The sequence below is a fragment of the Loxodonta africana genome, chromosome 3 (assembly GCF_030014295.1).
Source record: "Loxodonta africana isolate mLoxAfr1 chromosome 3, mLoxAfr1.hap2, whole genome shotgun sequence".
Taxonomy (NCBI): domain Eukaryota; kingdom Metazoa; phylum Chordata; class Mammalia; order Proboscidea; family Elephantidae; genus Loxodonta; species Loxodonta africana.
In genome coordinates this window covers 12,752,102-12,776,902 of record NC_087344.1, presented here as the reverse complement: position 1 = coordinate 12,776,902, position 24,801 = coordinate 12,752,102, and the positions used below count along the sequence as shown (strand labels likewise).

General features: G+C 52.9%; 2 protein-coding genes and 1 long non-coding RNA gene across 8 annotated transcripts in view; 2 read left to right on the top strand and 1 right to left on the bottom strand.

Moving 5' to 3' along the window:
- The window catches only part of ADAMTS10 (ADAM metallopeptidase with thrombospondin type 1 motif 10), a 30,688-nt gene extending 22,070 nt beyond the window's left edge, over positions 1 to 8,618 (top strand). For 2 of the 5 annotated variants that reach the window (XM_064280523.1, XM_064280525.1), the window contains 12 exons: positions 18 to 81; positions 1,976 to 2,078; positions 2,358 to 2,491; positions 2,569 to 2,692; positions 4,727 to 4,807; positions 4,892 to 5,055; positions 5,139 to 5,265; positions 5,356 to 5,485; positions 6,036 to 6,240; positions 6,516 to 6,692; positions 6,767 to 6,926; positions 7,887 to 8,618. In XM_064280523.1, coding sequence (XP_064136593.1) covers positions 18 to 81; positions 1,976 to 2,078; positions 2,358 to 2,491; positions 2,569 to 2,692; positions 4,727 to 4,807; positions 4,892 to 5,055; positions 5,139 to 5,265; positions 5,356 to 5,485; positions 6,036 to 6,240; positions 6,516 to 6,692; positions 6,767 to 6,926; positions 7,887 to 7,996 — 1,579 coding nt within the window. In that variant the 3' untranslated portion in view covers positions 7,997 to 8,618. Of the gene's footprint in view, positions 1 to 17; positions 82 to 1,975; positions 2,079 to 2,357; positions 2,492 to 2,568; positions 2,693 to 4,726; positions 4,808 to 4,891; positions 5,056 to 5,138; positions 5,266 to 5,355; positions 5,486 to 6,035; positions 6,241 to 6,515; positions 6,693 to 6,766; positions 6,927 to 7,886 lie in introns of those variants that run through there. The other 3 variants (XR_010321215.1, XM_064280526.1, XM_064280527.1) reach the window with 3 other exon arrangements.
- Positions 8,619 to 9,965: 1,347 nt separating this feature from the next.
- On the bottom strand, positions 9,966 to 24,341 carry LOC135230607 (uncharacterized). The gene is made up of 4 exons (XR_010321214.1): positions 14,618 to 24,341; positions 13,902 to 14,006; positions 12,585 to 13,181; positions 9,966 to 11,148 (listed from the first exon to the last, which is right to left on the bottom strand). It is a non-coding gene; the product is annotated as an uncharacterized LOC135230607 (long non-coding RNA).
- Positions 10,264 to 24,801, top strand: part of MYO1F (myosin IF) — a 52,442-nt gene continuing 37,904 nt past the window's right edge. Inside the window, exons 1-2 of one of the 2 annotated variants that reach the window (XM_064280517.1) lie at positions 10,264 to 10,410; positions 15,399 to 15,559. In XM_064280517.1, the coding sequence (XP_064136587.1) occupies positions 15,515 to 15,559 (45 nt within the window). In that variant the 5' untranslated portion in view covers positions 10,264 to 10,410; positions 15,399 to 15,514. The remainder of the gene's footprint in view (positions 10,411 to 15,398; positions 15,560 to 24,801) is intronic. The other variant, XM_064280518.1, reaches the window with a different exon arrangement.

Genomic DNA, 24,801 nt, shown 5'->3' with positions numbered 1-24,801 from the left:
TCCCCTCCCTCCTCCAGGCCAACCATAGGGGGCAAGTACTGCCTGGGCGAGAGACGGCGACACCGCTCCTGCAACACAGACGTGAGTACCCCCAGGACCCCAAGCCGTGTACCCCTGTTCCTGTGGCGCCCATATCTGCTCCACCCCTACCTGTCCCTGGACCCCACCTCGTTGCACCACCCCAGGGACCTGATCCCTCTGATTCTCCCTCTTCTTTTTTCCTTTTAATATTTATTTTTGTGGCAATATATACTTTTTTAATATTTTATTTTTGTGGCAGTATACACAACCAAACAAACATCCATTCACAATTTCTCCATGGAGAGTTAGTTAACATTTGTTCCATACTTCACATTGGGTCACCATTCTCATTGTCTACCCAGATTGCTTCATCATCATTAATTTAGACTCCACCCCTTCAAGTTCTCATTTGTGCTTTAGATGAACTGTACCAGTTTACGCTCAGATAGATAATTCTGTATAGGAGCATTACGCTCGAGGCAAACATTTTTATTAACTGGGCTAAACTGTTGCTTAACAGTGGCTTCACGAGGTAGTTTTGGCTTAAGGTTTACAGATTATTTGCAGGCACTAGATTCAGGGGTTTCCCCAGTCTCAATGAATCCAGTAAGTCTGGTTCCTATTTGAGTTTGAAATTCACTTCCACGCTTTCCCTCCTTTTGATCCAGATCCATCTTTTGGGTCCTTGACCAAAATGTTCAGTAATGGTAGCTGGGCACCATCCATTTCTTCTGCTCTCATGGTAACATCCCTTTTCTTTATATGTTCAAACTCAGCAGGTCGCTCTTCCCCCCTTGAAATAGTTGCTTGACCCTACAACCCTCTGCAGTTCCAGCCCAGTCTGCCCCCTCCTCCCACGGCCCAACTTCCCTAAAGAGCTCCCTCTCACTAAGCCCAGTGGCCATGTTTGCATTCTCCTCCACTTGCCCTCTAACCCAGGGACCAACACCTCATTCTGAAGCCCCTTTTCTTCCCTGCGCTTCCAGTCACCCCCTCACTCTCTTGGCTTGCACCCTGTCTTTTAAGCTAAACCAGTTGCCTTCAAGCTGATTCCAACTCATGACGACACTATGTGTGTCAGAGTAGAACTGTGCTCCCTGTAGGGTTTTCAATAGCTGATTTTTCAGAAGTAGATCGCCAGGCCTTTCTTCCAAGGGCTTTTTCTTGACTGTCTCTTGAATGCTGGGTTTCCCCATGGCTGGGTATGGATGCAGATGAGTCTTATATATACCCATTTGCCCACCACTTGTCACCAGGGTAACTCATGTCTCCAAGGATGCCATAGGTCCCTGATATGCATAAAGTTCAAAACAACTCAGCAACCTTCCCCAAAGTCTGCTCGTATCTAGGCCCCTCTCTCAACAAAGGCCCCACTGTCGTCTGCAACCCAGGTGTCATCCCTAATTCACCCCAACCTCTAATGAGTCACCTGCTGTTGTCATTAGCTGCTATAAGATTGGCCTCCCAACTCATGGCGACCCCATGCACAGTGGAACCAAACACTGCCCGGTCCTGCACCATTCCCCATGATTGATTATGGATTGGACTGTTGGGATCCATAGGGTTTCACTGGATTTTCAGAAGTAGATCACCAAACCTTTCTTCCTAGCCTGTCTTAATCTGGAAACTCCACTGAAGCCTGTTCAGCATCATAGCAACATGCAAGCCTCCAATTGACAGACGGTGGTGGCTGTACTTAAGGTGCATTGGCCAAGAACCAAACCTGGGTCTCCCGCATAGAAGGCGGGAATCTTACCATTGGACCACCACTGTCTCCATATGAGTCACCTAGTCCTGCCTCAAATGCATTCTAGCCCAGGCCACCATCCATCTCCCCTGGGCCAGCACAGCCTCCTCCCAAGCCTCCCTCCCCCTAGCCTTGGCCCTTCTCTGCAAGGGCCTCCGCCCCAACTCCAGCCCCCACACCTGGCCTCCCTCCCTCCCATGCCCCCAGGACTGTCCGCCAGGCTCCCAGGACTTCAGGGAGATGCAGTGCTCTGAGTTTGACAGTGTCCCCTTCCGTGGAAAGTTCTACACATGGAAGACATACAGAGGAGGTGAGGGGGGAGGGGCTCCAAGGCTGGCATGGGAGTGTCCAGCAGCAGGTGGGTGCAGCATCATGGGGTCTACCCTAAGCCCTCTTCACCAGCACAGCCAGAGTGCCTGGAGTTGGGCTCCATAGTGCTGCAACTGGATGCTGGGAGCCACCCCCCAACCCCCACCACCCAGCCCTCCCATCCACATTGGGCCTAGGCTCTGCCCCTCTTGCCCTCATGTCCCCAGGGGAGAGGGCAGGGGTCCCAGGACCCAAGGTGTGACGGGGCCGTGCCCCCCAGGGGGCGTGAAGGCCTGCTCACTCACGTGCCTAGCAGAGGGCTTCAACTTCTACACGGAGCGGGCGGCGGCCGTGGTGGACGGGACACCCTGCCGCCCCGACACAGTGGACATCTGCGTCAGCGGCGAGTGCAAGGTGGAGGGGATCCCCAGGAGAGGGGCATGGGGGGCCGGGTAGGCACCTCACTGAACCCTCACCCCGACCCTTCACAGCACGTGGGCTGTGACCGGGTCCTAGGCTCTGACCTGCGTGAAGACAAGTGCCGTGTGTGTGGTGGCGACGGGAGTGCCTGTGAGACCATCGAGGGAGTCTTTAACCCAGCCTTGCTGGGGGCCGGTGAGATACTCCAGCTTTCCTCCCACACTCCCATTTGGGCCAGGTGGAGCTATCCCCCCTTAATACTTGAGACAAGGAACTCCTCAGACCCTGGGGCCCAGTGGGCTGTCCAAACCAAAAACCAAACCTGTTGCCATCAAGTCGATTCCAATTTACAGCCACCCTATAGGGCAGAGTAGAACTGTCCCATAGGGTTTCCAAGGAGCGCCTGGTAGGTTCAAACTGCTGACCTCTTGGTTAGCAGCCGTAGCTCTTAATCACCATGCCACCAGCATTTCCAGTGGGATGTCAGGGACCCTGAAAAAGCCTGGGTACACAGTGACATCCCCAGACCTGGGTCAAGAAGGGCATCAGTGACTGCCTAGGGTGGGCCCTGGTGCTAAACGTTGGTAACTGGGAAGTCTGAGGTGCTGAGAGGGAGTCCATCAGTGGTGTGAATGGTTAATGTGCTCGCTACCAACCAAAAGGTTGGGGGGTTCAAGTCCACCCAGAGGGACCTTGGAAAAAAGGCCTAGCAACGTCCTTCCAAAAACTCAGCCATTAAAAACCCCACGGAGCCTTGCACAACTCTGACACAGTTGGGCTTACCATAAGTCAAAATAGACTTGACAGCAACTGTTTTTTTTGTTTTGTTTTTTAAAGGGGTTAACTGAAGTCTCTCCCCTCCCCCACCCTGGGGGCCTCATGCTGGGCCACAAGGGGTCACTCTGAGCCACAAGGGACTGAGGGGCTCACTGTCTATGCGAGCAGGAAAAGGCTCACCAGAAGGGATATTCAGAGGGTGTGGAGAGCTTAAGCAGCCTTCCCAGCCTCTCCTAAAGGAGAAAGAGCCTCAAGTGGGAGGAAGGTCCATGGGAGGAAGGTTCCAGAAGCTCTGAGGAAGCTGGAGCATATACTACCAGAGGAAGGGAGTGTGGCAAGGTGAGGTGGGAGGGCTGCCAGAAGCCAGCTCACAGGCCAACCAGGAGAGGGTTGCAGAGTTGGGATTTCATTCCCCCAAAAGGATTAGGTTGGGGTTTTACAAGGGCCAGCCTGGCAGCTGGCGTCCCAAGTGGGATAACGTGGTGATCGGAAGTCAGGAGGGGCAGTGAAGATAAATTCAGGGCCTAGGACAGCAGACCTTGAGGACTGACTGGATATAGGAAGGAGGGAGAGAGGGGTCCACACCCACATCCAAGTGAACACTGGTGGACACTGGGCTGTTTCTAAAATGGTGGCTGGCAGGAGGAACAGGAAAGATGCTGAGTTAGGACACAGGGAGGTTGAGAGGGGCCAGAAGAACACCACAGTGAGGTCTGGTGGGTCCAGGAGAAAGAGCTGAGAAGGTGATGGAAATAGGGGGTCCTCAGCCCTGGGAGACACCGATCTGACCCCTGGGGTTCAGTATTGTTGATTGACCCCTGCCCGAGGGGTGGGAGATTGTAACCTGGCTGCAGGGAAATGTGGGTCCAGACACACAGTAAGACTTGCGTTCAGGGTTCAGGGAACAATGATAGGGCCCAGGCTGACAAACTAGGACTCACGGAGGGCACAGGTGGGCCAGGTTGGAGGATTCACAGGTGCCCAAGATCATCCAGTAGCAAGAGGTAGAGCCAGTTGCAAACCCAACTTTGGCTACTACTATATACACTCCATCATGTCATACTGTGTGAGTCAGGGTCTCTGCCATGCCCCCTTCCTTCCACCCAGGCCTGCTTATTGGGGTGCCGGGTGGAGGGGTCATACCATTTTGGTAGTTAGAGAGGCAGGAAGGTTTGGGTTCAAATCCCAGCCCAGCCACTTCCTAGCTGTAAAACCTGGGCAATTTGCTTAGCTTCTCTGGGCCTTAGTTTTTCCATCTGTAAAACAGGATTGATGACACATCGAATTCACGGAGCTGGAGTGGGGTGCAGTGGGGTGTACCTGTGAGCACTTAGTGCCTGGTACACAGGGAGCCCTATGTGGTTAGCTGTGATCATCAGGGGCCAGAGGTGGGGGAGAAGGCAGATATCTGGGAACGAGCCACCTGGGCAATATCTGCGCTCCACTGTCCAGGGTACGAGGAAGTCGTCTGGATCCCCAAAGGCTCTGTCCACATTTTCATCCAGGACCTGAACCTCTCTCTCAGTCACCTGGGTGAGCTGGAGGTGGGGGATGGGGAATTGGGGGCCAGCGGGGGGTCAGCGCAGCTGGAGTTCTGAGCCCTGCACTGTCCCCCAGCCCTGAAGGGGGACCAGGAATCCCTGCTGCTGGAGGGGCTGCCTGGGACCCCCCAGCCCCACCGCCTGCCCCTGGCTGGGACTACCTTCCAGCTGCGACAGGGGCCAGACCAGACCCAGAGCCTAGAAGCCCTGGGACCTATCAACGCATCTCTCGTTGTCATGGTAACAACAGGCACCAGAGACATTTGGAGGGAGGCTCAAGCTGGCTTGGAGCCACTGTGTGACCCCCTGATGTCCCTTTCCAGGTGCTGGCGCGGACAGAGCTCTCCACCCTGCGTTACCGCTTCAATGCGCCCATTGCCCGCTACGCACTGCCTCCCTACTCCTGGCACTACGCACCGTGGACCAAGTGCTCCGCCCAGTGTGCAGGCGGTGAGGCCAGGCAGGGCTGGGGCGTGGGCACTAGGCACATGGGCAGAGGTCTGGGCCACAGGGCTGAGCTGGCCTCTCACCCCGCCCCAGGCAGCCAGGTGCAGGCCGTGGAGTGCCGCAGCCAGCTGGACAGCACAACTGTGGCCCCGCACCACTGCAGTGCCCACAGCAAGCTGCCCAAGAGGCAGCGTGCCTGCAATACAGAGCCCTGCCCACCAGAGTGAGTGCCTGCCCTGTTGGTAGGTGGGGTCACCCTGGGTGGGGGGAGAGTGCTCCCTGGGCCAGAGAGAGTGCCCCTGGGGGTGGGCAGCAGGCCTTAGCTGAATCAGGGTGACAGTGCACCTAGAGTTGGGGCAATACTGCTCCTGAGTGCTCCCAAGGAGGGGGAGCCCACTTTTCTGGGGGATCAGGGTACAGCACTTCCATAATTGGGACAGGAGTGCTCCCCAAGGTGGTCAGAATTAGAACGATGGAGCTCCCTAGGCAAGCTAACCATCCTGGTGATCATCTCCCCTTAGGGTAATGCGCCTCCCCACCCTCAATCTAGGTGAGGGTGCAGGGTAAGGATGCTCCAAATGGAGGCAGCTCTCTTAGGGTTAGTAGTTATGCTCCCTCCTGGGGCAACAGTGCTCCCTTCTGGGGCAATAGTGCATCCGTAAGGATGCTGGGGGTATGAGTATCATGGTGCCCCAGTGTCAGGGTGCAGCAGATCCAGAGTCGGAGCCCCAGCATACCCCCTGTGACCCCATAACCCATCCCACCCCTCACAGCTGGGTTGTAGGGAATTGGTCACGCTGCAGCCGAAGCTGTGACGCCGGCGTGCGCAGCCGCTCTGTTGTGTGCCAGCGCCGCGTCTCAGCCGCAGAGGAGAAGGCACTGGACGACAGCGCATGCCCGCAGCCCCGCCCACCCGTGCTCGAGGCCTGCCAGGGCCCCACATGCCCGCCCGAGTGGGCCGCCCTGGACTGGTCTGAGGTCCGCCACCCCTTCCCCCGGTGCCCTGCCCACACCCTGTGCATAGAGGGCAGGGGCTGGGGTGCCCTTGGCTCCATAGTCGCGAGCCCCTCCCGCCAGCCCCAGTGTTGACCTTCGACTATTCCAAGTTAGCCACCCCCACTCCTCCAGTCCCCTGTGCACTTGGGGCGACTGCGGTGCCCGCTGGGGTGCCCACGTGTCCACACCCTGCCCACCCCCTGCACACGTGGGGATAGGAGTGCCCTCTGAGGCATGAAACACCCCTCCAACCGCAGTGCACCCCCAGCTGTGGGCCCGGCCTCCGCCACCGTGTGGTCCTTTGCAAAAGCGCTGATCACCGTGCCACGCTGCCCCCTGCACACTGCCCACCCGCAGCCAAGCCGCCGGTCACCATGCGCTGCAATTTGCGCCGCTGTCCCCCGGCCCGCTGGGTGGCGGGCGAGTGGGGCGAGGTAGGCGGGCACACCCGGAGTGGGTGGGGGGGTGGCAGGGGGCGGGGCGGCAGCTCAGTGGCGACTCCCGGCAGTGCTCTGCGCACTGCGGCTTTGGGCAGCAACAGCGCACCGTGCGCTGCACCAGCCACATGGGCCAGCCATCGCGAGAGTGCACCGAGGCGCTGAGGCCGCCTGCCACACAGCAGTGTGAGACCAAGTGTGAGAGCGTGCCTGCTGGGGATGCCCCCGAAGGTACAGGGACAGAGGATGGGGGTGGGGGTACCAGGATGGGCCCTGTCCAGAAGCAAGGAAACCACAGGAGGGCCTGGGGGGATTGACTAGTGACCCTATAACTTCTCAAGTTATCAAAATGTTTTTTCCTGTCTCTGCCAAGCCATTTGTCCCCCCAATCCCCTCCCCATAAACATTTATTAAGTGCTACTGTGTGCCATATGAAGGAACCCTGGTGGTGCAGTAGTTAAGCGCTCAGCTGCTAACAGAAAGGTCAGTAGTTCAAACCCACCAGCGGCTCCACGAGGGAAAAGTGTGGCAGTCTGCTTCCATAAAGATGTGCAGCCTTGGAAACCCTATGGGCAGTTCTACTCTGTCATGTAGGGTTGCTTGCTGTGAGCTGTAATGGATTTGATGGCAGCGAGAGAATGTGCCATACAAGGTCCCTGGGTGACGCAGAAGATCACAGCCATGAAAACTCTACAGAGCAGTTCTACTCTGCACACATGGTGTCGCCATGAGTCGGAATCGACTTGATGGCAACAGGTTTTTGTTTTTTTATTTTATTTATTTATTTATTTATTTTTTGGTACATGTTATGCCAAAACCCAACTCTTTCCGGATGATATAAGTACTATTATAAGCTCCCTTCGACAATTTAAGGAATCCCTGGGCGGTGCAAATGGTTAACGCACTTGGCTGCTAATCAAAAGGTTGGAGGTTTGAGTCCACCCAGAGGTGCCTCAGAAGAAAGGCCTGGCGCTCTTCTAAACAGTCAGCCATTGAAAACCCTGTGGAATACAGTTCTACTGTGACAACACATTGGGGTCACCATGAGTCAGAATCAATTTGAAGGCAACCGATTTTGATTTGACAGTCGAGGAAACCATGGCACAGAGGGGCAAATCGTGCACTAGGAAGCACTGTGCAGGCACGGAGGAGGGGCGCAAAGATCTGATTCCCCCCTTCTTCCACAACCAGAGTGCAAGGATGTGAACAAGGTCGCCTACTGCCCCCTGGTGCTGAAATTCCAGTTCTGCAGCCGAGCCTACTTTCGCCAGATGTGTTGCAAAACCTGCCAGGGCCGCTAGGGGGCGGGCGGCACCCAGAACCACAGCTGGGCGCCAGCTTGAGGGGGAGGGTGCCCAGGCCTGCCCTTGGCCGGCTGAGGGGGCAGAGCAGGCAGAAGCTGGGAGTGAAGGGTGGGGTGGAGCCTGAAGTTATTTATTGGGAACCCCTGCAGGGCCCTTGACTGGGGGATGGGGAGGGGCTGGCCACTTCCAGGGCCCCTCCTCAAACCCTCTCCCATTTCACATGGTAAGACCCCCTCCAAGGTGGGATGGGGGAACAACTGTTCTCCCCAAGACTCTTTTACCCACCCAACGCTTTCCCCTTTTGATGGGAATATGTACTGTGAAGAGTCGGGTGGGGAAGGGGTCTACCGGTGCCCTGCCCCCCCAGCACTGCCCCTTCCCTTCTACTCTGAGCTGGGGTGAGGGGGCTTAGCACCACCTCCCTGACACCTTCCCCCTGACCAGACCAGCTGTAGGGGTGGCGAAGAGCTGGGAAGACCCATCCCAACGTCAGCCCTGCCTGTCCCTGGGGGACACAGACAACCAGCTGCCCCCCCATCATGGTGCTACAGGCCCTGCCCTGGGGCCCACAAACCCTCACCAGGAAGCCCCCCATCAATAAAGTTCTGTCTTGTGTAGATTTCTGCGTGGGGCTGAGTGTGTCCACGTGTCTGGGTCACATCCAGCAACATCCCCCAGCCCCTCACAGGGGGACCCCATACCAGAAGGGGGTATTTACTAACATACAAGAAAAAGGACAGCTTCTCACAGAGGCTCTCAAAGCCATCCAGTCAGGCTCTGGCCATCCTGGCCCACCACACTCCAGGACATTCGCAGCTCCAGTCACTCCAGGCTCGGTGAAGTTCCTCAATCTCACCCCTCTTCCCACCTCTGGGTCTTTGCTCCAGCCGCTTCCTCCGCCAGGAACACCCTTCCCTGCCCCTCCTCACCTGGTAACTCCAACTCACCCTGGAGGCTCAACGCCAATGTCACCTCGTACCAGAAGCCTGCCATGACCCCCAGCAAGGTGGAGTCCACCTTAGCCCCAAGCGGCATCGCTGAAGTTCCCTGCCAGAACCTTGGTCAGCTCAGCAACAGCCCGGAGATTCAGGGCGGGACAAGCTCCCATATGTGGCCACTAGGGGGCGCCTCGTCTCGACATCTTCTAGGCCGAACGCTGGTGCGCGGCCCCCAAGCCTGAACGTACCGCCTGTCCCTGCCAGGCTCTCCCAGGGCAGGGTTCTGCCTCAGCCACTCCTGGAACATGGCCTGGGGAGAGGACAACCTCCTGGGTGCCGGTCTCTTGAGGATCAGGATAGGGACCAACACTTAATAGAGCCCACCGTGGGCCATACCCGCTGTGCAATGAGAAATAGAGGTTCCGAGAGACCAGGACACCCAGGAAGTAGCAGAGCTGCGACTACCCCGCCTCCCCACCCCCCCGCCCCCCACCGCCCGCTGGACTACCCAATGAGCAGAGTGGGCACTGGCCTAATTGTGCCTTCCCACCAACCTGCAGTGCACAATTTCACGTGTCCCCCACCACGTCAAAGACGTGTTGAAACCTATGTGAAATTGCACACCATAGATTGGCAAGTAAATACAATTAAGCGTAATTTGCTCAATGCAGGCTGGTGCTTACTGGTTAATCTGCCCCTGTCTGCCCCCCACCCTAGACACACACACCTGCAAGGAAGCTCTGGAAGATGGAGTTTGCCAGGGATGTCCAGAGCAGGGAGTCCCTGGGTGGTACAAACCCTTAAGCACTCGAAAGGTTGGTGGTTCAAGTTCACCCAGAGGCATCTTGGAAGAAAGGCCTGGTGATCTGCTTCCAAAAGGTCACTTTGAAAACCTATGGAGTGCAGTTCTGCTCTGACATACAAGGGGTCGCTGTGAGTTGGGGTCAACTCCAAGGCGACTGGTTTGGTTTTCCCCCAGAACAAACTCATATCTGAAGTGATGCTCCCCCGACCCCCCCCCCCCAGTTTTGAGGGTCCTGAGCAACCCAAGTGCTTCCCAGAACTGCCCTGAAAAGAGTTTCTGGTCCTGCAGCAAGCTGACCTGAGTGCTTCTTGCTGCAGCCCTGTCCACTGGCAATTGAAGAAGGGGCCTTCTGGGATCTGGCAGTGACTGTTATCAGTCTTCAGCCTCTCCCTTCAGGCCCAGAGCCCTAAACAGCCAGTTCCCCCAAGCCCCACCACCACTGCACCCCAGCTCTGTCCCCGCCTCCAGCTTCCCTCTTCCGCAGCCACAGCCCCTCCCGCCAAAGGAAGTGAGAGGGGGGCTGTTGTAAGAGGAACTAGGGCCCGGAGTTGGGTGAAGGAGCTGGAGTAGGGCCATGCCCCAGCCGCCCCCTACAGCCCCCTGAGCCTGCACCCCAGCCAGGACCTACTTGGGAGTCCTCCAGGGGCCCAGAAGCCAACCTCACCATGGTGAGTCCTTCAGGGGTGGGCCTTAGGAGTGCAGGGGTGGGGGGCACCGGGCCTAGAGACACCAACAGAAAGTGAGGCAGTGGGAGGGGCACAGCTGACCCTTGAGGGTCCCTTCACCCGTCAGTGCAGCTCAGGTGTCTCTGGCATCCCTCATGGAGCTCCCATCCAATGGTGGCTAGGATGCCAGAGCAGTGACAGGGACCAGGGACAGAGTAGTACCTGAAAGGGAGAAGAGTCCATGGTCCTGAAGTATCACAGCATCTGCAGGGATGAGGATATACCCCCTTCCGAGGCTCTAGGGGACCCAGTTACCAGCCTGATGTGGCCCCTCATCCTCTCCTGTGGCCATAGGCAAATCACTTCCCCTGTTGGGACCTTGGTTCCTGTGTCTGTCATATTTGGAAGTTGGTCAAGGGGTAGAAGATGCTCTCTGAGGCCTCTCAGTTGGAGCGTTCGGAGGGTCTGTGGGTTTGGCCACAGCGGGGAAGGGAAACTGCCAGATGGCGTGTGGGGTGGCGATGTCGTGACAGGATGGTGTGGCTGGAGCAGTCACAGAGGCAGGAGACAGGGAGACACAGCGTGTATGCACCGCCGCAGATCACTGTCCCCAGGAGGATGGCAGCGGTGACAACTGTAGCCAGGAGCGTCACTGCCTGGAGAGGTTGAGGTCTGATGGTGATGGTGATGGTGACAGTGTTGGGGAGACTGTCACAGTCATGGGTCCAGACCCAGCAGCATCTGTAATGCACACAGTGACAAAGAGTTTGGGCTGGCTGTAAGTCTGTCCCACAAGGCTCGGCAGGTCACTTCAGCTTTCATTTTGTGTCACCTTGTCAATGAGGACCAGAGCATGTGGCTGGGATAGTGACAGAGCTGGTGGTGACAACCAGGGCTGCCGGTGGTTACAGCAGGCAGCTGACTGGGGTGGAGATAGGGAGGTGGAGCAAGAGGTGGGGCGGTTGTGTTAGAAAAAACCGTTGCCAGGTTGATTCCAACTCATGGTGACCCTATGTGATACACAGTAAAACTGATCCATAGGGTTTTCTTGGCTATAATCTTTATGGAAGCAGACCAGCAGGTCTTTCTTCCAGGGCACTGCTAGGGAGGTTTGAACCTCCAACCTTCAGGAAGCCAATGATAAATTGAGCACCACTGGCCAAGGAGTCCTTGGGGTCCCTCAGGACCAAACCATCAGCTCTCTGGGCTCCAAGTTGGAGCCCAGCCAGAGAGGATCCAGAGATGAGATGGGCAGATTTGGATTAAAAGGACACAAGAAACGCTTTGCTGCTTGAGACAAGAGCGGCACCTCTTAAGGAAGCTCAGCGAAACGCTGAGTCAACAGTTTGCTTGGCAGATAGGGTCTGGAAGGGGAGGAACTCGTGAAAGCTGATGGTGAGCAGAATGCAGGGTGTCTGGGAGGCCACTACCCCTGTCTGGGGGTGCTGAAACCTTCCTCGGGGGTGGGGACTGTCAGAGAGAATGTTGGGGTAGCCAACAAAATGTTCATGAAGTCCTTCATGGAGCGTATAATATGCACTCAATACACAATACTCAATAGCACTTTGGATGGGAGTGGTGAAAAGTCCTTGGGTGGTGCAAATAGTTTTCCTTTGACTACTAACTAAAGCTTGGCAGTTCAAACCCACCCAGTGGGGCACCGCAGAAGAAAGGCCTGGCAATCTGCTTCCATCAAGATTACAGCCAGTTCCCTGCCAAAGACTGGAGAAACCCTGAGAGTATAGACCCTGAACACCCTCTCAGCTGAGTAATGAGGTCACTCCTAAGGTTCACCCTTCAGCCAAAGGCCGAACCGTCCCATGGAACAAAACAAGACTAAAGGGGCACACCAGCCCTGGGGCAGGGACTGGAAGGCAGAAGGGAACAGGAAAGCTGGTAATAAGGAACCCAGGGTTGAGAACGGAGAGTGTTGACATGTCGTGGGGTTGTTAACCAATGTCATAGAACAATGTGTGTACTAACTGTTGGATGAGAAACTAGTTTGTTCTGTAAACCTTCATCTAAAGTTCAATAACAAAAAAGTTCCTCAAAAAAAAAAAAAAAGATTACAGCCAGTTCTATTCTGTAACACATGGGGCTGCCATGAGTCAAAATTGACTCAATGGCAGTGGGTTTGGTTATTTTGGTTATTGGTGGCTCAGTGGGAGAATTCTCACCTTCCACATGGGTGGCCCAGGTTCAATTCCCAGCCAAGGCAGCTCACGTGAAGCCACCACCCATCTGTCAGTGGAGGCTTGCCTGTTGCTAGGATGCTGAACAGGTTTCATTGGAGCTTCCAGACTAAGACGGACTAGGAAGAAAGGCCTGGCCATCGACTTCCAAAACTTGCCAATGAAAATCCTGTGGAACACAACAGTCTGATCAAATCATGGGCATGATGCAGGACCCGGCATCATTTCGTTCCGTTGCGCATGGGGTCACCATGAGTTGGGGCCTGACTCCATGGCAGCTAACGTTGTTGGTGGTGGTTACTGTCGATGGTTGTTGGTTATTACGCGTTGCTGCTGGTGGTCGTGATGGGTGATGATGGTGGTGGTGATGGTAGGGAAGACACCGGTAGTTGTTTCAGTTTGATGGTGGCTGGTGGGCTTCTCTGCAGCTTCTGTTTGACCTTGGTGGGAAGAAGTGGTGGAGACAGCAGTTGGCTGTCGGTGGTGGTGGTGCCGTGATGGTGATGGTGGCTGTTTTTCAGGCTCAGACATAAAGCAGGAAGGCTGTGGGGTGGCCGCATGGTCCGGGGTGGACAGAAGAGGCTGGGAATCAAGAGAGATTTTAGAGGAAGAATTAATAAGATCTGCAATTGATTGGAAGTGGAGGGCGAGGGAGGGCACAGAGTGGGGGGCAGGCAGGTTTCTGAGTTGAGGGCTGGGGCCTCTTCCCAGAGGTTCTTCCTCATTGACCAGGGAGAGGCGAGGCCGCAGGATCCGGCCTAGGTTCCACCTCCATATGGGTATGTTTGGGGACCAAGTGATCAACCCCCAGCAGCCCCCAGCAGTTACACCAAGGGCCCAGCTCCACAAAGACAAGGGTCCCCACATGTTGGGTCATGGGTTTCTGCTAGGCAGAAAGGAAATGGAGGCCCATGCCCCCTCCCCCACCGTGGGGGAAGACCCTGGGAGTCTTTGGAGGTGAGGATGTGGTTTGTACAGTACAGGGATATGGGGCACAGCCCCAGAGCCCCACTGCACTGGGGCAGGGCAGAACCACAGCCCTAGGGTGCCTCCAGGGGGTGAGGGCGGGGCCGGGTCAGGAGCTGGGCAGCATCTGTAGCCCCAGCATCACCACACCTCCTCCTCCTCCAACCACAGCATACCACAGCACACGGGGCCCGCGGGAAGGAAGTGGCCGTTCTGCTGCTCTCTCCCGTCTCCCCAGCAGGAATGGGGAGGCCAGAGCAGTTGGGGCAAATTGCAAAAGCACCCCTTCCTCCAGCCTCTGGGCGCTGTGCCCGCAGGACCGGTGAGCTTACTTACGGCTGCTGCTGCTGCTGCTGCTGGCAGTGATGGGGAGGAGAGCTGACATTGACACTTGGCATTACCACGCTGAGTCTTCACAGCAGCCCCACGAGGTCCCTGGCCCTCCAAAAAAAAAAAAAAAAAAATTGCCGTCAAGTTGATCTGACTCATGGCAACCCCGTGTATGCAGAGCAGAATTGCTCCATAGGGTTTTCAAAGCTGTGACCTTTCAGAGGCAGATTGCCAGGCCTTTCTTCTGAGGTGTTGCTGGGTAGATTCGAACTGCCAGGCTTTCAGTTAGCAGCTAAGCACCTTAGCCATTTGTAGTACCCAGGGACTCCTCCCTAGCCTTCTGTATTCCCATTTTTCAGATGAGGAAACTGAAGCAGGGCAGTTTGGGGCATTGCCACACAGCCTGAAAGTGGCAGAGGGTTTGGACTCAGTGACTGCAGAGGTCACAATGCTAACTGCCACCCTGACCACTACCTCCCCCTCTTCCTACAAGGTTAGAGGCTGACCCCTAAACGTCCCAGGTTGCCCAACCCTGCTGCTGCCGTCAAGGCCTTAAGTGACCCCTAACCACCCCTCCAGCCACATTTGGACTCTCCATTCCAAGGAACCCAGAATCCTGGCTCCCCACACCCACCCGAGGCCTTCCTGGCCTAGGACTCCTGCCTGGGAACTTCAAGTTCCAAGGCCCACCTCCTGCAGGAAGCCCTCTGTGATTCCCTTACCTCTTCTTAGCGCCCTCTGGCATGGACCCAGCTCTCAAGGTGCACTGAACTCCCCAAGAGCAGGGTCTAGACCTGGTCCACGTCTTTACCTCTCCCCACCCGCCCCCATGCAGTCAGGGCTTAGGAAGTGCCCTTGGTGCCAGGGAAGCCCCTGCCCCTGCCCTCCACCTTGGGATGGGGGAACTCTCTGAAGAGCTGAAGGAAGAAGCTACCTCCTTCCTCCTACCCCAGCCACCTCGAGCCCCTGACTATCTTTCACAAGAGCCCCAGCAGGTTGAGTCACACTCAGCTTGTGGTCAACTGTGGCCACAGCCTCTTCATTGCACTCCCAACCCCAAGAAACAGACTTAGGAACAAATGGTTTCAATTTGACCCATGTAGACTTGGGGCCACAGAGGGATGCCTGTGAGACAGGGCGGGGGGTGTCTCATCCCAATGTACTTCATTCATTCACTCAACAAGTATACATAGATCCGAACCCTGTATCACACTCTGATCACTTCATTTAAACTCCCTCAGGGTCATCAGCTACCATTTCCTGAGTTACCTTGGTTCCCCCTTTCCCTGATCAGCTCATTTAATATTCTCAATGACCCACGTTGTTGTTGTTGTTAGTTGCCATCGAGTCAGCCCCCAACTCTTAGCAACCCCTTGCACGATGGGGCAAAACACTGCCTGGTCCTGCACCATCCCCATGACCGGCTATGGATCAGATCTCTGTGATGCATAGGTTTTTCTCTGGCTGATTTTCGGAAGTCACCCACCAGGCCTTTCTTCCTAGTCTCTCTTAGTCTGGAAGCTCCACTAACACCAGAACCACACGCGAGCCTCCACTGACAGACGGGTGATGGCGGCGTTTGAACAGCATCAGCTGGGAATCGAACCTAGGCCTTCTGCATGAAAGCGGAGAGTTCTACCACTGAGCCACCACTGCCTCGTGGAGTAGGTCCATTAATGAATACATTTTACGGGTGGAGATACTGAGGCTTGGAGAGGAAAAGTGGCTTCCCCACAGACACACAGTTGGTCAGCTGTCATACTCAAAATTCTTGACTGTCTGTCTTAGTCATCTAGTGCTGCTATAACAGAAGTACCACAAGCAGATGGCTTTAACAAAGAGAAATTTATTTTCTCACAGTCTAGTAAGCTACAAGTCCAAATTCAGTGCATTAACGCCAGGTGAAGGCTTTCTTCCTCTGTCAGCTCTGGAGGAAGGTCCTTCTTGTCAATCTTCCCCTGGACTAGGAGCTGCTCTGCGCAGGAACCCCAGGTCCAAGGGATGTGCTCCGCTCCCGGTGCTTCTTTCTTGATGGTACGAGGTCCCCAATTCTCTGCTTGCTTCCCTTTCCTTTTATCTCTTGTAAAATAAAAGGTGGGGCAGGCCACACCCCAGGGAAACTCCCTTTACATTGGATCAGGGATGTGACCTTAGTAAGGGTGTTATAATCCCACCCTAACCCTCTTTAACATAAAATTACAACCACAAAATGGAGGACAACCACACAATACTGGGAATCATGGCCCAGCCAAATTGATACACACATTCTTGGGGGGACGTAATTCAGTCTATGACACTGTCCTCCCACACACAGCACCCACTTGAGCGAAACTGTCTGTCCCTCCACAGCAAACGCTTCAGACCAATTTGACCAGATGGAGCTAGGAGTGGATCTGGGGGGCCCAGGGACCTGGGGCAGGATTGATAGGGAGGGAAGGAACAGGAGGAGGGACTGAGCCCTCAGGGCCAGGAGAGCCAGGTGGTGGGGACTCTGACCCCAGGGAAGGGAAGTGGCCTTGGGCTCCCCCTTGGACTAAGGCAAGCAGGAACATGAGACAGGGCTGACCCCAAAGGAGAATCTCTAAATGGGACCAGTCCTGCTCTCGCCCAGTTGTGGAATGACCTGATGCCCCAACCCCAGCCACCTCTGGCCCAGATCAGGCTGGTCCTCCCTTCCTGCATGGCCATGCTCCCACTGTGTGACCTTGGGGAGGACACCTAACCACTCTGTGCCATAGTTTCTGTAGTTTTTCCCTCTGTAAAATGGACCTACTAGTAACAACCTCGAAGTACAAATGGTTTGTGCTCTACTATTAAGGTTGGTGGTTGAGCCCATCCAACGATGCCACAGAAGAAAGGCCTGGCGATCTGCTTCTGTAGAGATTATAGCCAAGAAGTCTCTATGGAGCAGTTCTACTCTGTAACACATGGGGTCGCAGGAGCTGCAGTTGACTTGAAGGCAACAGCTTTGGTTGCCTTCAGTTTGTATTGAGATTAAATGAGGTGATTCACGTAAAATGCTTAGATGAGCACCTGGCACAGAATAAGTGTTAGTGAAGTGTTAGCTCCACCACCCATCTGTCTGTCTGTCATACTGTGGTGGCTTGCATGTTGCTGCGATGCTGGAAGCTATGCCACCAGTATTTCAAATACCAGCAGAGTCACCCACGGTAGACAGGTTTCAGCAGAGCTTCCAAACTAAGACAGACTAGGAAGAAAGGCCTGGCAATTGACTTCTGAAAATCAGCCAATGAAAATCCTATAGATCACAACAAATTGTCCAATATAATGCTGGAAGATGAGCCCCTAAGTTGGAAGGCTCTCAAAATACACAATGGCCACAACAATGGACTCAAGCATTCCAACAATTGTGAAGATGGTGCAGGTCCAGGCAACATTTTGTTCTATTGTATATGGGGATACCATGAATCGGAGCCAACTCGATGGCAACTAACAACAGGTGTTAGCTATAACTGTTGTTGTTATTAGTTACCATAGTTACGATCCAAGGCCATACCCCTCTAGCCTTTCAGAGAGAGAATCCACTTCCTGACACCTCACCCACCTACACAGCTGTGCCACCTCCTCCTCACAGGCCAGGCTCGGGGCAGACCCTGTCCTGCCCCACCCGGCCCCTAAATGACACCCCTTCTCTCTTGAATCTCACTGTGTCTTTGACGCTCTCTGGTCTCCTCATTGTGAAAAGAGGAAACATACCCTCCCCTGCCCCATCCTCCCCCAGCTGCTTTCCCTCTTCCCCTTTGCAGACAGGTTCTCCCAGAGTCGTCCTCACTCCTGTATGAGCCTCCTGGGGCTGCCGGAACAAAGTGCCACAAAGTAGGTGAATTCTAAGAACAGATATGTATCGTCTCACAGCCCCAGAGGCTGGGCATCCAAGACCGGGGTGTCGGCCGTGTTGATTCTTCCTGAGGGCTCCGGGAGAATGTTCCATGCCCCTCTTCTCCCTTCTGGTGACAGCTGGTCATCCTTGGTTTGTAGGTGCATCCTCACAGGGCTGTCCTCCCTCCATGTCTCTCTATGTCTTCTCTTTTATAAGGACACCCACTACACAGACTCAACTCACTCCAGTATGACTTCATGTTAACTGACAGCATCTTCAAAGACCCTATTTCCAAACACGGTCACATTCACAGGTACCAGGAGTTGTGATCAGTGGCGTCACTAAGGCTGGTGCCACCCAACGCACTAACTAATGGTGTCACCGTCTCCCCCATGGACCTCCTCCCATGCCAGACCATACAGAATCCTTAGAAATGTTTATTATCAATTTTAATCATAGAAAAATATGTGAAGTAGTGGTAGATTGCTTAAATGTAATACTTCTTAGATGATATGAATACCAACAACAAAATTCTTCTCTAAAATCTTTCTACATTGAATGACAACTTTATTAATTACATCATTAGTAACTGAGCAGAAGCCTTTTTTTGATTTCTCTCCTTTTCATCTAATTATTACTTCATTCTCAAAAAGTTATTGATATAGAGTCACAAATACTAACTACCACAGTGTTGTAGCTAAGACACGAGGAAATCTGACAAAATCAGGTGCCGTAAAAACACCAGCTGCGATGAAAACAACAGCATGTGCTTGTAACGTGTGCGGAGGAAACCACATGACCCAAAGCGTCATTGTAATTGGGCAATAATCACGGCTCTGACCGAAGCGCATTAGAAGGTTCAAAAAGTAAATTAGCATAGAGTTTTAGCCTTGTAGGTATATTGATACACTTAAACTGGGCTTATGAAAACTGCTTTTGTTGTTATAACTAACTACAGGGACATTTTTATAATAAATTTCTCCTGAAACACTGCACAAAAATTTTATAGACAGTCATTTGGTGTTACCTCCTTTGACAGCATCACCCGGTGCAATCCACACCCTGTCCCCCGTCCCCCATCCCCCTAGTGACGTCACTGGCTATGACTTGAACATATCTTTTGAGGGGACACAATTCAATCTGGTATACCCCCTACCTACCGTATGTATGTATGTATGTATTATTATGTATCTACCGTATGTATCTACTGCTACGTATCTATCTATAAGTATGTATCCACCATTACACTTCCTGCCTCCTATCTGATTGCTGACCCCAAGGTCACCAGCACCCTCCCTGGGTCCCGCTTGGTCCCCAGTGAGCTCAGGCTCTCTTCAGCAGGTGGAAGGTGGCTCCTTGTTTTTCCACATCTGGGCCTCCCCTTGTCCTGGTTGTCTCCATCCTCCCAGGCCATGCACACCATCTCCACTCTCCAAGCCCTGCACACTAAGTGCCCCCACGACCTCATGTTTGCCCCTGACCATCTCACCCTATCCCGGGGTTCATGGTACCTTGATCCCAGCACCTGCTTCCTGTCACAAACATCTCGTAAGACCCCCCTTCATGATCCTGAAATGAAATTCACTAATATTGGAAGACAATGATTCCCACCACTTCACAAAGAATGCGACATCCTTTAACGCACAGGAAAACATCACTTATAATAACACGTGTGCAAATATGAACGTGCTCAGGCCACTGGCCGAAAAACACCCAGGCAGCACTTTAGCACCCAGGTGTTCACATCTGCCTACAGGTGTGTCAGTGCTGAGTGTGGTGTTGGCCACTGTCATACCACAAGCACTTCCAAAATGTGGAGCAAGTCTTAGTGACATCTGAACAAAATCGAAATCTCCCTCCATACATGGGAGCTGTATACCTGGAAAAATCAGTGGGTATCAATCATGTTTGATGACTAAGGGGCTCCTGACTGACCCAAGCCATGGTCTTTGATCACCTCATATGCATGCGAAAGCTGGACAGTGAAAAAGGAAAACAGAATTGATGCATTCAAATTGTGGTGTTAGCGAAGAATATGGAATATATGGTGGACTGCCAGAAAAACAAATGAATCAGTCTTGGAAGAAATACAACCAGAATGTTCCTTAGAAGCGAAGAAGGCAAGACTTGGACTCACTTACTTTGGACATGTCATCAGGAAAGACCAATAGAAAAGGATGCTATGTTTGGTAAAGTGGAAGGTCACCAAAAATGAAGGAAACCCTCCATGAGATGGGTTGACAACAATGGGCTCAAACATACCAATGATCATGAAGATGGCACAAGACTGGTCAACATTTCATTGTTTTATACATAAAGTTGCCATGAGTTGGAACCAACTGGAAGACAACTAACAACAATCAGCTGTGCAAAAAATTTTATTTTCTGCTTATATGTAAAATGGAAAAAGGTCCCAATGATTATAAATGGGTTTGTAACCTACATGAACATCTGATGTGTTGCACTGGGGGACTGCCAGACAGGATAATTTGTGTGTGAATTTGACACCCCTGGTCCGCCACCTACTACATGCCGTTCATGACCCCATCACTATGACAACCAAAAATGCTCCCACAATTCTGTCCCTGGGGGAGCAGTACCCCCTACTGAGAACCACTGGGTTATGTCACCTCACCTTCTCCCGCTCCAAGCTCTGATCCCCACACCTCTGCTCCAGCCCAGCCCTCTCTGGCCTCCTGAGGGCCTCCCCAGAATGTTCCCCAGGACCACAGATGCAAAGTGTCCCCAACGGAGCTCATCACCTACCCCTCAACCTACTCCTCCTGCCAGTCACCATCTTGTGACCCCAGTCACCACCACCCTCCTCCCCCTCACCCGACCTTTGAACCCAAACCATGTCCTGATCTCTTTACCTCCTCCTTCCCCCTCCCACCCACTCCTCTCTTTACCTGTCTTCCAAACAACTACAGCTGCCTCCCCTTCAGCTTCCCAGCCTCCCTCTCTACCACCAAGATGTCCAGAAGGATCGTTGGAGAGAACAGGAGTCAGCCATATTCCCCTGCTCTAGGCTCATGTTGCCGTTAGTTGCCACGGAGTTGGTTCCAACTCCGTGGCAACCTTATATTGTTGTGTTCTGACTCACATGACTCTATGTACAACAGAACAAAACACTGCCTGGTCCTGTGCCATCCTCACAATCATTGTTATGCTTGAGCCCATTGTTGCAGCCACTGCGTCAATCCATCTCATTGAGGGTCTTCCTCTTTTTTTGCTGGCCCTCTACTTTACCAAGCCTGAAGTCCTGCTCCAGGGACTGATCCCTCCTGATAACATGTCCAAAGTACATGAGACAAAGTCTCACCATCCTTGCTTCTCAGGAGCATTCTAGTTGTACTTCTTCCAAGACATATTTATTCGTTCTTTTGGCAATCCATGGCATATTCAATATTCCTCGCCAACATCACAATTCAAAGGTGTCAGTCAATTCTTCTCCAGTCTTCCTTACTCACTGTCCAGCTTATGTACAACAGAACAAAACACTGCCCGGTCCTGTGCCACCTTCGTGATCATCGGTGTTATGGATTGAGCTGTGTCCCCCAGATACATGTGTTAGAATCCTAACCCCTGTACCTGTAGAAAGCAGCCGTGGTGGTTCAATGGTTAAGCGCTCAGCTGCTGACTGAAAGGCTGGCATTTCGAACTCATCCAGCGGCTCTGCTGGAGGAAAGACCCAGTGATCCGCTCCCGTAAAGATGCCAGAAACCAAACCCGTTGCCACTGAGTCGATTCCGACTCTTAGCGACCCCGTAGGGCAGAGTAGAATGCCCATAGGGTTTCCAAGGCTGCCATCTTTACAGAAGTAGACTGCCACATCTTTCTCCCACAGAACATCTGGTGGGTTTGAACCTCAGACCTTTCGGTTAGCAGCCAAGCGCTTAACCACTGTGCAACCAGGGCTCCTTGTGTAAAGACTACAGCTAGAAAACACTATGGGGCAGTTCCACTCTGTCACAAGGGGTCGCTATGAGTAGAAATTGACTCCAACGCACCGAACAACAAAGCTGTAGATATAATCCCATTTGGGAATAGAGTTTTCTTTGTTACATTATGAGGCCATAGCAGTAGAGGGTGTGTCTTAAACCTAATGACTTTGGAGACATAAAAAGAGTAGATCAGACACAGAGAGAAGAGAGCACACGTGGGAGAAAGATAGGTGCCATGTGGAGATCGCCAGGGAACCAAAGAACACCAGGGCTGCAGAAGTTGAGACAAGGACCTTCCTCCAGAGCTGACAGAGTCTTCCCCTAGATTGGTGCCCTGAATTCAGACTCCTAGACTCTTGAACTGTGAGAAAATTAATTTCCAGTCTTTAAAACCACACGTGTGTGGTTTTTCTATTACAGCAGCGCTAGATAACTAAGACAGTTGGCATGCTTGAGTCCATTGTTTTGGCTATGGCGTCAATCCACCTCATGGAGGGCCTCCCTCGCTTTCATTGACCCTCCACCTTACCAAACACAATGTCCTTTTCTAACGATTGGTCTTTCCTGATGACGTGTCCAAAGTAAGCAAGCTGAGGTCTTGTCATCCTCACTTAGTTCTTCTAAGACTGACTTGTTCGTTCTTTTGGCAGTCTAAGCTCATAGGCTGTATGATCAAGTCCAGATTCCTTTGCTTTGCATTCAAAGCTCTTCAGGACCTGGCCCTGGCTGACCTCATCTTCATTCGTTTGTTCACTCCCTCATCCATTCAACAAATGATCCCTGACACCTTCTTCACCAGACCCTACCTGAGCCTCTGGCCTAAGGAGCTCAAGACCAGAAATGAGGCTGATGAGAACCTACTGTAGGAGTCCTCGGGCAGCTGTAACAAAGCACCACAAAATAACTTTCTCATCATTAAAGCCACCCCCTTGTGCTATTTCTGCCACAGTAGCACAAGAAAACTAAGACTGGCTGCTTCTTCCATTCGACAGATGAGGCCATTGAGGCTCAAGGAAGTGTTAGGGTAACAGCTCCAGGGTGTCCAGGCAGGATTTGAACCCAGGTCTGTCCCACGACAAAGGCTGAGCTCATTTAATGTCTGCGGGCATTCTTCAGAGAACTTCTTTCTGGCTGTGAGCATGCTCTTTCTAAATCCAGAATCTGACCTTGTACCACCCCTGCTGAAGAACTTGCCATGGCTCCCCTGTGGCCCCAGGAGAACTGGCTCCTCAGCCAGTCCCCCAGGCTCTCTGTGACTGGCCCCAGCCATCTGGGCCCCGCCTGTGTCACCTCTGCCCAGAGCACCCACCTTCCTGCCCTTGGGTAATCCTGGCAAATACCAATCATCTTTGAAGGCTTGACTTCAGTTCCCAGCATCCTTTGCTCTTGGGGTTTTCCTCTGATGCTGGGTTTCCTTCTTTGCCCTTATCCCTTGTCCACTGGACAGACCCTTCTCCTGGGGCTCAGAAAAGACTCAGCCCAGTCCCTGCCTCCCAGGAAGGAGTTCCTGGTCTGGGAGTAGATGGGTGTCTTAGTCAGGGTTCTCTAGAGAAACAGAACCAGTTTTAAAATACATATGTTTAGAAAGAGAGAAAGAAGGTCCCTGAGTTGTGCAACTGGTTTACACTTGAATACCAACCTAAAGGTTGGCAGTTTGAACCCACCCAGCAGCACCACAGAAGAAAGACCTGGCAATCTGCTCTTGTAAAGACTGAAGACAAGAAAACCCTATGGAGCAGTTCTCCTCTGTAACATGTGGGGTCTCTATGAGTTGAAATTGACTTGACAACAACAGGAGAGAGAGAGAGATTTTAAAGAATTAGCTCACGCAATTGTTGGGGGCTGACACAGCCAAAATCTATAAATAGCTCAGGCTCGCTTCCCAAAATCCACAGATTAGGCAGCAGAAATTGTGAAGATTGGGAAAGTTCTGGCAAAATGTCTATTTATAGTCTGGAGGCAGAACACACCCAGTTTCTGGGAAAACTCCCTTTTTGCTCTTAAGGCCTTCAGCTGATTGGTTGAGGCCCGCCCACATTATGAAGTGTGATCTGCTTTCCTTGAGGCCAACTGACTTAATCATGTGTAACTACTTCATAGGAGTCCCTGGGTGGCACAAACCTTTAAGTGCTCAGCTACTAACTGGGGGTTAGAATTCACCCAGAAACTCCTCTGAAGAAAGACCTGGTGATCTGCTTCGAAAAAGCAAGCCATTGAAACTCCTGCAAAGCACAGTTCTACTCTGACGTACACAGAGTCGTCATGAGTTGGAATTGACTGGACGGCAACTGGTTTGGTTTGATTTTTGAAACTACTTCGTAATAGCAACTAGACTAGAGTTTGAGCAAACAACTGGACACCATGACCTAGCCAAGCTCACACACAAAATTAACCATCACAGGGGGCTTCCTGGAGGCGGAACATGTTATCGAGAGTGAGTTCATCAGGCTGCCATCGCTCCCTCTTGTCTGCCTAACTCCTCCCTGGCAGGATGTGTCAAATGAGGGCAGAGTGGGCCTAAGAGAGCCAGTGTACTTAGGAACTGGACAGGTTCAACCGGGCTGAAGGAGGGAACAATCCAGGCAGGCTTCCTGGAAGAGTGGGTGGGGAAGTCGGTGCCAGAGCCTCCTCTGTGGAGACTAAGGAAGGTGCTATCATCTCATACAAAAAAAAAAAAAAACTAGGGAAGAAGAGACCAAAACGTATTAGTGGTTACCAAGGGCGGTACCAGTTGTTGCTGAGTCTATTCCGACTCATGGCCACCACGTGTGTGTCAGAGTAGAGCTGTGCTCTGTAGGGTTTTCAGTGGCTGAGTTTTTGGAAGTAGATCTCCAGGACTTTCTTCCAAAACACCTCTGGGTGGCCTCGAACCACCAACCTTTCGGTTTGCAGCCGAGTGTGTTAACTGTACTACTCAGACCCAGGGGTGGCAGGAAGGTGAAAAGAGGAGTCATTGCTTGGGGGGGGGCACTGAGTTTCTGTGAGCAGTGGTGGAATAATCTGGAAACGGTTGGGGTGATAGTTGCACAACATGATGAATGGAACCAATGTGACTGAATCGTACACGTAAAAAATGGTGAATTGGCAAATGTTTTGTCGTATATGTATTTACTACAATAAA